The sequence below is a fragment of the Rhamphochromis sp. 'chilingali' genome (assembly GCF_963969265.1).
Source record: "Rhamphochromis sp. 'chilingali' genome assembly, chromosome: 4".
In the NCBI taxonomy this organism is placed as follows: domain Eukaryota; kingdom Metazoa; phylum Chordata; class Actinopteri; order Cichliformes; family Cichlidae; genus Rhamphochromis; species Rhamphochromis sp. 'chilingali'.
The window spans coordinates 32,383,955-32,396,411 of record NC_137948.1 but is presented as its reverse complement, the minus strand read 5'-3'; the positions used below and the strand labels follow the sequence as shown (position 1 = coordinate 32,396,411).

At 40.1% G+C, this 12,457-nt stretch overlaps 1 protein-coding gene across 1 annotated transcript in view; it reads right to left on the bottom strand.

Moving 5' to 3' along the window:
- Positions 1–332: 332 nt before the first annotated feature.
- Positions 333–12,457, bottom strand: part of mslnb (mesothelin b) — a 53,513-nt gene continuing 41,388 nt past the window's right edge. The window contains exons 78-97 of the mRNA XM_080881199.1: positions 11,885–12,012; positions 11,654–11,781; positions 11,451–11,568; positions 8,903–9,121; positions 8,634–8,804; positions 8,359–8,508; positions 8,203–8,267; positions 7,974–8,103; positions 7,487–7,566; positions 7,276–7,405; positions 6,939–7,129; positions 6,711–6,801; positions 6,468–6,597; positions 4,903–5,084; positions 3,952–4,113; positions 3,730–3,866; positions 3,320–3,462; positions 3,116–3,210; positions 2,561–2,855; positions 333–863 (exon numbers count right to left, since the gene is read on the bottom strand). Coding sequence (XP_080737325.1) covers positions 778–863; positions 2,561–2,855; positions 3,116–3,210; positions 3,320–3,462; positions 3,730–3,866; positions 3,952–4,113; positions 4,903–5,084; positions 6,468–6,597; positions 6,711–6,801; positions 6,939–7,129; positions 7,276–7,405; positions 7,487–7,566; positions 7,974–8,103; positions 8,203–8,267; positions 8,359–8,508; positions 8,634–8,804; positions 8,903–9,121; positions 11,451–11,568; positions 11,654–11,781; positions 11,885–12,012 — 2,831 coding nt within the window. The 3' untranslated portion in view covers positions 333–777. The remainder of the gene's footprint in view (positions 864–2,560; positions 2,856–3,115; positions 3,211–3,319; positions 3,463–3,729; positions 3,867–3,951; positions 4,114–4,902; positions 5,085–6,467; positions 6,598–6,710; positions 6,802–6,938; positions 7,130–7,275; positions 7,406–7,486; positions 7,567–7,973; positions 8,104–8,202; positions 8,268–8,358; positions 8,509–8,633; positions 8,805–8,902; positions 9,122–11,450; positions 11,569–11,653; positions 11,782–11,884; positions 12,013–12,457) is intronic.

Sequence of the window (12,457 nt, the reverse complement as noted above, 5' to 3'; positions counted from 1 at the left end):
TTAGGCTGCTGCCTCATCCCATTCTGTGTGGACCGCCTGAAGGATGCCAAGCACACCTGTCCTATCTGCAAGACTGTACTTGGGGTGTATAAACGCTTATAACTCAAAGACCTGCATCAATTTATACATGGCTTTTTGCAAACAAAACACACTTACAAAAGGTGACACTAATGAACATTTCCTTATAATTGAATAACTGATAATCTCGTGACTAATTTGCTGTTGGTGTACAAATGAAATTAGGCGACCTTTTTAACAATTTCTCTCTCAAAACCTTTGAATATTAAAACACTGACACCAAATAACGAGCTCCAATGACTGTTTTAAGGCTGTTTAAAATGTGTTTATTATTGATCTCTCAAATACATTTTCATAGTAAGACTGAATAAAGAAAGAGCTATCATGAAAACTGTTACCCGTCACCCGAACCTGTCATTTTTCTGTTGAGTCCTCATCCTTTTAAATATCTTAATTTAAATGGAGCAATAAAAAAAATAGAAAACAAATAAAGCAAAAATATGACCTTAGAAATAGTTCATGAAAAGGTTTCAGGAAGATTTAATAATCAAAAATACATCATTTACAATTTGTCTTATTGCACCTGCACTATTTTGTTCATAGCGAGCGTTACAAGGAACGAAGCAAATGCCCTTCTGTTTAACATTATTTCCTTCTATTAATGATAAATTAAAACAAAAAAATTATTTCAAGCCTTTATCCAGTTATCTACCATTTTATAATTCATATTCCAATAATCTTCCATGAGAAAAGTTGTCTTTACATTACAACATACTGAGAAGTGATGAGGAGTACAAGAAGAGCGAAGAAAGAGAAGCCAGCGTCTCGGACTGGAGGAGCATTGCCTGGAAAGAAACGTACAGTCACATTAGAGACCAATAAAACGTTTTGCCCTTGATTTAATTTCTTTATCTGAATTATTTGTGGAACACTAGCATATCAACCACACAAAAGCCTCAACAAGTGGGCTTTTTAGAAAACTCTGACACTGCTCGATTAATCACTGCCAGTTCTTTTTAAGCATCTTTTATAATTTATTTATTTATATGGTCCAATTCTGTCTAAAGGTAGAACAATATTTTGCATAGTATGCAAAACAACTGTCCATCATTAAAAATATATAAAGAAAATTTTACTATGATACACCAAATCTCTGTCTGTCTGCAAATTCCTACATGATCAGGAGTTGAGTAGCTAAAATGGGCACACAGGCACAACTCAGACCCTTTAAGGTTCTTATCTACATCATGTCTTTTGTTGTCATCATGTTGCCTAGCAGCCACATACGATGGTTCTTAGTGTTTGTGCACCTATAACACCGCCGACCCCATGATCGGAAGGTCGGCGGTTCGAATCCACTTAACGGCTACCCTGAGGTACCCCTGAGCAAGGTACCGTCCCTACACACTGCTCCCCGGGCGCCTGCTTAGTGGGCTGCCCACTGCTTCACTGAGTGAATGGGTCAAATGCAGAGAAAAACAAGTAATTTCCCCATGGGGATCAATAAAGTATCTATTATTATTATTATTATTTAAAAATGTATCATTTTCATTTCACAACAGTGGTATGTAGTCAACCAAATATTTAATATCTTCATTTTTCATATCAAGTTGTGATCTTTACACTATCAATATGTCAAGTTTGCTGTATTCAGAGCTGTAGTGCGCGCTTGTACTAGTTTTTCTGACTTGGGATTTTTTTTATAATATGAAAATATTAAGTATTTACTGTATTTCATGCTGCCATCATTAATCACACTGCAGATCTCGCAAGTAAAAACCAAGTTCCCTTTCACCACCAATGTGTTTTTTGTTTTGTTTTTTTTTCTTGTCAGTGCTTCTGATGTAAGATGATCTTTACATACTCATAACAAAACAGCAGGATATGAGACAAAAATGCTTAAAATGAGCAATTGAAAGATTTCATCTGCAGCAGAAGGTCCACCGCTAGCTTAACATTTCATGTTTTCATGCTTTATTTTGGTTTCCTTTACTTCTTGTAACACAAATCCCTTCCTGCCCACACTCTTCCTGCACAAGAATGCTCTATGTGCAGACAGTGTGCTATATTAAATGTTGAAATGTGGTACTGCTGCTTTATCTGAGGTGTTGTTCTTTGAATGTTTTAACCCTTGTATGGTGTTCGGGTCTGTGAGACCCGTGTTCAGTTTTTGTCAAAAGAAAAATTAAACAATTAATTATTTTTTCACGTGTAAATGTGTTGTGTCTTTCCACTCACTCCACTTGATTATAACTGATTTATTTATAACATTTTATATAAAAGAAAAACGAGAAGCACATTAATTCATAAATGTGATCTAACAAAGGTAAAGGGAAAAAATTAACCATGTTTGCTGTTCATATGTCTTGTAATTGGGATGAAGTAAACATCTGTTGAGTAATTTAACATAAAATTGTTTGATAGTGTTAATTTGGAAAGCCAAAACTCTAGCGGGTCCACCAGACCCATGAACACTGGCTGAGTAACAAAAATACGAACACCACACAAGGGTTAACCCAATGCTACCTTTTGTAATACTTACCCGTGGTGCTGTTGGATCCAGTTGTTGATTTTGTTGTTGAAGTTGTCCCCGATGTTGTTGTTGAAGTTGTCCCCGATGTTGTTGTTGAAGTTGTCCCTGATGTTGTTGTTGATGATGTACCCGGTGTAGTGGTGGTGGTGCTAACCTTGCCTCCTGTAAGCCCCACTCCCAGGCCATTAAGTTCAGACTGAAACTGTGAACTGATCCAGGTTTGCACCACTGTCACATTTTCATATGACTTCAAAAGTGGGAGGTTGGTGCCAAGAAGACCTTTAACATCACTAACAGTCAGGTTCTATGGAGAACAGAGCAGACACATTTTATCGTATGAGCAAATAAACACACTTACTTTATTCTTTGACAGAAAAAAAAGGACAATTTAGTTTTACAACTTATCAGCCCCGTCTAATGGTTTGAGCGAAGTAAATAAATTGAGGAACTATAATGCAAGACCCCTCCACCCCCACCCCACAAATACATAAATAAATAAACTTTTTTTTTTTTTCAAAATTAGTCTAAAATTCAGAATTCAAAGTGCAGACATGCAGCACTGACCTGTATAACACTCTCAAGCAGCCCAGTGAAGGTCGGGACGTCCATACTGATATTGGCAGACACTAAGTCTTGGATAAACCTAAAATCTGCACCCGCTGCAAGAATGGAAAAAAATTAATAAAAATTTAATTAATTAAATGAAAGTTACGTTAACTTTCAGCTGTTTAAATGATGTTTTTTGTGAATGTGGGTCTGTTTGCTTACGTAGGTAAGATTGTATGAGCTGGTAACTGGTAGTGGAGATAGTGCTTGAGCGGGTGATTGGGATAAATGCTTCATATGCGAGGGAAAACAGTTCTTGCTTTTTCTCAGTGGTGCAGCTGGATATGTCCAGAGCATCGGCGTTCCTGCAGGAGATAAAACACACAGGAATGGTGTGTTGAGTTTATGGAATTCATTTAACATTATTTATCATTAAATCAGACTTTTTTTTCTAGTTATCTAAATAATAATTTAGAGATTTATGTGGGTTCACCTGCCTTTGTAAGTACAGGATCCCTGACAGACCTTTAGCCAACATGTTCTTGTTCAGATATTACCTGCTGCTAATGTGATGTAAAAATAACCTCCAAACACACACACACTCATGCACAGTCACAGCTCTGACGCCTTACTTGATGCTTCCAACCGAAATGTTCCTGATAACAACAACATCCAGGGCGCACAGGTTTGGTCCTCTAAAGACGTTGAGCTCCACACTGCCGAGACTGTTCCCCTTTACACTCAGATACTTGGAGATGATGGCTTTGGCCTTGATGAGGAGAACCAAGCATCGGTGTGAAGACACAAGCATGTAAAGTAAGCTCACGTTCAGATTTTTTCTTCTGTTTGCTCACCAGAACCGGGTCCCACGGCCCGTTTGAAGCATCCATCAAAGAAGCGAGTGTGTCGATCTGAATAATACTCCACATGTTGATGTCTTCCATTGTTGCACTACGGGACATTGCTCCTAAGATCTGAACCTGATCTTCTGGGATGATGCCGCTGGCACTGTAAGCCTATAAATTTAGGAAGGTCAGAAGATATTTAGACTCAAATTTAGATAGCAAACTATTCAAAGAGAAAAACTGCTGAGAACAAACAAAACAATGCAAAAACACCTCAAAAACAAAACAAGGATTTAGGGTTTGAAAAAAGTATAGACTCATGCTTAACCGTCTAAAAGATCGTCAGCAAAAACTGTAAACTCTAATCATTTAACTTCCTCACGTGTTTCTGTGGAATTTTAAAAATAAATAGCCACAAAAAGTAAGAGACCAAGAGAGAAGAAACCCCAGTCAGATGCTGATGATATCACTTAACCTTGTAAAGCCCGAATCATGAGGTAATTGCCAGGAAATTATGTATATTTTTTTTAAAGTGGAGTGTTTATTGAACCTTCCATTTGGATCATCTTTGCTACATCTGACATTCCTCTACAATTTATTTAGGTTTATCAGCAGAAACAAAATTGACCTGGTGATGTTGAGGTCTTAAAGACTCACAAAAGCCATGTATGACACATGGTATCACAGAGTTAAAATTTAAGGCTTAAATAATGGAAGTAGTCAGTGCTGTGGACTTTGCATGCCCTCCCTGTGTCTGTGCTGGTTCTCATGCTTCGTTCCAAAGTCCAAAAACATGCACGGGGTTTGGTCGAATACTGATTTTAAACTGACCGTAGGTCAGAATGTGTGTTATGTTTTTCTGAATGCTTCTGTGTGTTAAACCTGCTCTCCAGGAGGGGCCTAACCTGCCTCTAAATCTATGCCAGCTGGGATAGGCTCCAGGAGTTTTTTGCCACTTACCTCTCGCAACTTGCTGAGAACAATCTTTGTGTAGTTCTGCTCCTGCACCTGGTTAACGAGGGCATCCAAGTTGTCTTTGACAATGGTGGAATTGAGGCAGCTGGTGAACTGACTTATATCATAGTTTAAGGGGAATGTTAGATTAACGATAGTAACACGGGTTATGAATCCCAAAGTGCAGGCTGAAACACAGAAAGAGAAACAATTTTTGGTTAAACAGTAAATTCTCTTTGGATTCTAATACAGGGGTCGGCAACCCTGAGCATGCGTGCCAGAAGGGTTAACTGATGGCACCATCGCTGGACTGGTGATTTTTCATTTTTATGGGCCGATGATTTTTTTTTTGTCAACGCTATAAACAGTGAAAGTGGTGGATTGGCCAGATGCTGGTCGATGTGTAAAAATAACTCAGTTGTTTGGTGGCTATGACGGAGCTTCCACAGAGGCCAGCAGGTGGATGAGGGAAAGGGGAGTCAGGAGGAGGAGAGACCCGAGGCGGCCGCCGGTCCGAGTGTCAGGTGAACTGAACTTCAGGTAAGAAGTTATGACCTGCAGTCTATCTGGGTCAGATATAAACCAAGTTTAGGTGCAGTTTATTTTCGTTGTGCTGACTTTTTACCGTCAGTTGCAATAACTCGTACTGTGTACTAGCTAGCATGACGGAGTTTTTATACAGCTGAGTGGGTGCTATGATGTTACTGATAGTGAACTTTATTTTATTCATAAGTAGAGATGGGTATTGATAAGATTTTCATGATTCCGATTCCATTTTCAATTCTGTTCCACCTTTGTGGGCGACCGTGGCTCAGGGGGTTGGGAAGCGTATCTGTAACCGGAAGGTCGCCGGTTCGATTCCCGGGCTCTCTGTCCTGGTCGTTGTGTCCTTGGGCAAGACACTTTACCCTACCGCCTACTGGTGTTGGCCGATGGCGCGATATGGCAGCCTCGCTTCTGTCAGTCTGCCCCAGGGCAGCTGTGGCTACAACCGTAGCTTACCTCCACCAGTGTGTGAATGCGAGAGTGAATGAATAGTGGCATTGTAAAGCGCTATATAAATCCAATCCATTATTATTACAAACCCAACAGTGAGATCCTAAGAGATCCACAGCCTATGGCTCTTCAATGGGGTCTCACAGGTCACTCGGAGACCTGTGTCTCTGAGTGGGAGACCAGAGATCACATTAACATGTGTATCCCTGTATTAACAAACATGCCATATTGGCCCAGTTTATTTTTCTTATCATTGTTGTGAGGAGACTATAAATAGCATTTGCATTTTCTGTTGTACAGTTCATTTACTGTTATGGATAAAAAGTCTTTTTTTTTGTTTCAAAATACCTGATAACTATTCGCTGATAGCTGCCAACATCTGCGACAAAATATAATTGTATAAAGTTGTTCTATATAGTGTGTAACTGTTAATATAGAGTGTTATTAAATTTATTGCTAATGCAATCATATGGCACACTGACTTCTGAGGGAATTTTAGATGGTACTCATCATCAGAAAGGTTGCCTATCCCTGTTCTGATACATGGACCGAGCAGTTGACAGAAAGAAACCAACCTGGAGATCGCTTTGACTCATCCGGAAGGGACGTCTTTATTGCGCTCTTCAGCTTCCCGATCTTCTGACTGTCCACGTTGTTTTCCTTGAGAACACCCAGGAAGTACCTCAAGTAGTTGTTCTTTGTTTTCTGCTCACAAGAACAAAGGGAAAGAAGGAAATGCGCATAAAGAACAAGGTTAACAGCAAAAAACAGAAACCAAAATCAAAAAATGTAAATGTTTGCGGTCATGTATTACTCACAGTGTTGAAGTGATCATAGAAGGTTGAAGACATATACAGCGGCAGCATCCCGAGGTCTTTCAGAGTTTGCTCAGTCCACACTGAAGGAGCTCTGGTTATCACGAAAACAGAACGGTGATTATTATTATGAAGGACAGAAAGGGCCAAATGTAAAAATGTAAATCTGCTGACAAGGAAACAAACAAACAGGAATGAAAATCTGCCACAGCGGTGAAGCGTTTTGCGTACCCATATCTTGTGTTGCCATTAGTTATTCGAGCCTGAACAGCAGCTGCTTGAGCAGAAGTGAGGCTGGGGCAGCTTTTGAGATTTTCCAAGATGGATGAATCTGAGTTTAGGATGTAGGACGCATCCAGGATGCAGCACATGTTTCCCAATACTGATATTTCATCTTTAGTTAAGCTTGTGTTTGTTATGCCCTTTGAAAATAAAAGAAACAGAAATTCATTTCAACTCAAAACATTAAACAAAACCTTATTGTGATGACAGTTATTTCCATTTCATGCAATTATTAATACATCTAATCTTTAGAGCTCAAGAAGTGATGTGTGGTTCGAGGACTCACCAAGCAGCTCTTTGCATTTTCAAACAGGGCAGTGCGCTTGTAGCTGAGCGCTGCAGAGAAGACAGAGAAGTCTGCATTTCCCAACTCTGTGAAATAGGCCCTGCAGCTGGCCTGCGGCACCAGTGAGTAACTGCAAGAGGAAACACAAGTGTGACAAGCTGTAGCATCCACCATTCAGCTTTAATTCAGAACAAACAGACAGGATTCTTACTCATAATACAGCAGCACATCTGGAGGGTAGAGGTTGAAGTTGGCAGCATCGTCTTTAATGTAAGTGTACATGCAGGTCAGCTGTTGATTAAAAAAAAAGGCAAAATAATTAGCACCTTGTATCGTCCCCGTTTATGACGGAGAACATGTGTAAGAAAGCTCCATGACTTGTTGGATGGTAACGCATTTTTGTAATTTGCCTTCTCCACCAAAGCTGGAAGTCTGCACTTTAATCCACTGTGGTGGTGTGCAGCTGCAACATGCAAAAATTGCATCTTTGTTCAAACATTTATTACCCTAACTCTATGTGCCAGAGTTATATACGGTGTAATCTATATAACCCGATTCACAGGGTATGTATATATTGTTTTAAGTGTGTTTTAAACAATTGTTATTTACTCCTTTGATGTCCAATATGTTCACTTTTTAATATTTGAGCAGATATGAAGGAGATTTTAAATATCCCATAAATGCCTTGAACACTGTACCTGAGACTCCACTAGTTTAACCTTCCTGCTGCCTGACCTCCGACAGGCTTTGATCAGGTTCTTGACTTGCCCATTGCCAATGTTCCTCACTCCAGTGCATGTGAACCCTTGAAGCACAGAGGATGACAAACTACACACACACACACATATACACTGTTAGCTCTACTCAAACCCATTTGCAGGTTGTTTTGATTGATTTGATTGAGCTCCCAGACTGATTTGAACTCACTTGTTTGGACCTCCCAGCTGTGCAGAGGCGCTCTCTGTAGCTACCGACTCAAAGAACAATTCAGCCTAACAAAACAAACAAACAAAAAGAGTCTGTAATAACAGGCATGTAGCACAACACGACAATAAAAACTAAGCTGAGGGTTTCATCTTCTACCTGCTGCGGTTTCCATTCCTTTCTGTTGAGTATGGTTATAACGTCGTTGCTACTGGAGAAGCCCACCAGCAGGGATCGAGGGATCTCAGTGGCCAGGTCATTGGGAACGTTCTGGATCACTTGCACGCTGCTGGTGTTCACTGATATGATCTGAGAGGAGATGGGAAGCATTGTGAGTTAACTCTCTGTGGAAAGCTTTCTATCTTTATCCAAAGCAGCTGATGGAAGTGTGCAGTTCAAATCATGCTCAAGTTATAACAGAAAACCTGTCATACCTGACTGACAAAGACCTGCTGGATGATCTGAGGACCAGAAAGGAGGTTTGCCACCAGTGAAGGAGTTTGGGAGGCACTTATCAGCTGATTACCAGAGATGCTCAAGAACACTCTGGAAGGTACACCAATGATGAGAGTGCCCAGACTTATCAGCGATGATGAGCTGTTGATCTGGTGGAAAGGATGGAAGCAACACACGCATAAGTGAACATGACCACAAAGATGACTTTGATTTTTCTAAAGTCAGGATTCAGTCTAAAATCTGCAACCTGTATGATGCCCGAAGACAGCAGAGACTGGATGATGGTCATGGCCTGGCCTTCGCTCCAGCTCGTCACAGTGGAGAGAGTGCCGATGGAGTTTATTAAGTCCTGGGGTTTGATTGAGCTGATCTGATTCAGCGACATGCCAGTGCTTTGGCTGCCGAGGGCAGAAATGACTGTGGAGTCAATGTTCTGACCAAAGTTACCTGCCAAAGCAGCTGTGACCTTCACATGTGTGAGAAAAACTTTGTCAGTAGAGTCAAATTTATGTCTACAGTGTAAATATTCTGGGGAACAAAACTTTATCAAGTTAATAAAAGGAGAGCTTAGTGCTCTTTTATTCATCTTTCCATTTCACCCTTCTTAAAATCACATACCGCCAGAACAAAGAGCTCTACACCACTCTAAATAATAAACATCAGATTCAAAACAGGAGCCTGCAAGTGAAACTAAACCCAATTTTATGTGGGTGACAAATTTAAGGAAATAATAAACTACTTTTTACCAAAATACCAGGCAAGATGCTGAATCTCTGAAAGATTGAAATCTTATAACATTCATGTCTAGTTGACCTTACCTATCCTGTATTGAATGTAGGTATGTGCATTTCTTAAGTTAGGTTCCCTTTCAGTCGAATCACTCGGTACTAGTGATGGGAATTTCGGCTTGGCTCACCAAAAAGAGCCGGCTTTTTTTGGCTCTTCAGGTTGTTTTGCTACTTTAAGTAATTTATTATCAACAATAATATAAAATTACGCACAAAAGGAATTACTAATGTTACAGAAATGTGGTTTTATTTAGGGCTGTTCGATATAACGATATATATCGGATGACGATATAAAAACATCTATCGTTTTATTTTACGCTATCGTTTGTTTCCTGGTGTCGCAAAATAAACTGTTTATGGCAATATTTTTTCACCGTTTTGATGGTCACTGTAGTGGCTATATTAATTTCTTAAAGTTCTCTCTTTCTCTTATATTTAATATAACCAAACTACAGACGGACAAGCGCCTGTTTTTATGCGTTGTCATTAGCATTAACGACGGCAAAACCATCGCATGTCCGCTTGTTTATTTTCCACATACACCTTTCAGAATAAAGCTCAAGATCCTGTTGAGATTTTTCAAAATAAACTGAATCATGTGAAAGATGGTGAAGGATGAGAAGCAAAAAAGAGCCATCAGCAATGTTAAGCTGCGCGCGTGCGCAATTGCGCACTGCTGGCACAGCCTCTGCACACAGAAAATCTGCGTTGCGCACAAAAAAATCTAACTTGAATTGGAATTAAAATTAAAACTTTAACAATTCTGTTTTGCAGTGTTAGTCAGTAAGTGACTGGCTGCTACCATATGGGATTAGAACGATGCCACCTTATCCCATAGTCCAGCCAATGATGCGATTCACATTCGTACATACGCAGCTAATCAACGTCATTGACAGGCTATGACAGCGTCCTTATGTGGCGACACCGGCGTTCCAGCTAGCAAAGCGGCGTGGCTGATGTGGAGTAGTGATGGTAAATTTGATTCTTTTTACTGAATCGAGTTTTAATGAGTCACTCACCAAAGTGAATCGGGTTTTTTGAGTCATTTGATTCACTGAGTCAGTTGACCAGAGAGTGCAAAAAATGTACATTTTCACTCAGACTTAATTTGTTTCTCTTTTCATGTAAATCTTACTTCTAGGATGAGTGATTGAAAAAGAAAAACAACTATTTTTAAAGAGCAAAAAATATATATTTCTAAAGGGAACATTTATTTTATTTATTTTTATTTTATTTTATTAGTATTTTCCTCAAATGTGTCAAATATATATTTTCTCATCTAAATGTCCACTGAGCTGTGTGCCAGGGGGCGGTAATGCCCCTTAACATTGGTTGCCAACCAAGAAGAAGAAGAAGAAGCTATGAGCCAGGAGGGAGGGGGTGAGTGAGTCCTGAATGATTCGCTTACGCTACAATTCAGCACAGGAAGGAGGGGGTGTCAGTGGAGTCAGTGGATATGAAAATTAGTGACTGTTGCTGGTATTTGTGCAGCAGCTAATTGGGCATCACCGCATACTTTTGTGCGGTCTTATCGGTTGGACGTTACAGCCCCTTCGGTGGCTCATACTGTTCTTTATGCTGGGTCTACCGCACACTAAGGTGGTGGTGGTTCAATTCTGGTTGCTCTGCAGGGCGTGTATGTATGTCCCATGTGTTGTACCGAGTAAATCGACTGAAAGGGAATGAATAGTTGTCTATAATTTCTGTTCCCCGAAGGAGAGGAACAAGGTACAACACAAGGTGGCCCCACTGAGCAGTTTGGGTCGGTGAAGAGCGGCTATCAAACTGAGGGATGACTGTGATGACAGTCCAGGCGGGGTTGTGCACATGTCACCACAGGCGTGAATAAAGGTTTCTTCAGCCAGGACATGCAAGGGCGTGATATCCTATACTTATGTGTTGTACCTCGTTCCTCTCCTTCAAGGAACAGAAGTTATAGACATAACTATTCATTTTAGCAGCAGATTGCACAAATAGCTGTTTTTCTTTTCTTTAAATGTTTCTTACTTGTGGGTCCAGGTCCGTACAGAGAACTGTGAGATTCTTCAGAACTATCATACTGTCGCTTGGACTCAGTTGGGTAAATGCTGGACCAGGAGCGACACACCGAAACAAGATAGGAAGGCTGCAAAGAAGGTTAAACAACACTTACAGAAAAATGCAGGATTTGTGGCTGGAGAACGCAACATATTGTATAGATTTAAACTCACAGTAAGGGGTTGAAGTTGCTGTCCTGTTGATATAAAAGGGTGGTGTAGTACTTTGTGAGGTTTGCAGGTAAGAAAGAGGTGTTGAAAAGAGCGATGTTCTGAAGGTTCACTGTGAAGATCTGAATGACCTGCAAGGAGGGGAGAAAAGCACATCTGTAGGTCATGAAATGAATCCAAGTAGAAAAAAAAATCAGCGTCAGTTCAAAATTTACGCCAATGTTGATTCTTTACCGACTGAGATCCAAATGCCACAACATCGTCCAGAGTGAGGAAAGAGACGAAAGACCCGATGTACTGAGCAAACCAAGCTGTGGAATTCAGTTGTGGGTTGCTGGGGAAGTAACACTTTGGATTTGAGGCTAAAAAAAAAAGATGTTAACAATAAATAATAATGATAAAGTTCAGAATAAATAAAAATACAATCTATTAGGGCTGGGCCATATCATAGCATTCACGGTAATACCGGTATAATGTCAGGCAATGATAAGAAAATTAAATATCGCAATAGAATATGGGTAAAACGCGCATGCGCAGTGCCTTTTTTTAATACGCACATGGCGGAAAAAGCGTGCCGCCGACAGAGAATGAGAAGGGTGAAAGCGGATCGTTGAATGAAACGGATAAACCAGAATTGGTTTGTAAAAATGCTGCAACTTCAGTGGTGTGGAAATTGTTTAGCTTTCGTCCGTCAGATACACAACAAAGCACTATTTTTGGTAGAGCATGCTAGCAGGCTGTTGTTATTACCGTGTTTTTTGGAAAATACGGCACACTTAAAATCAATCCTTTTCTGAAAATTTTTTC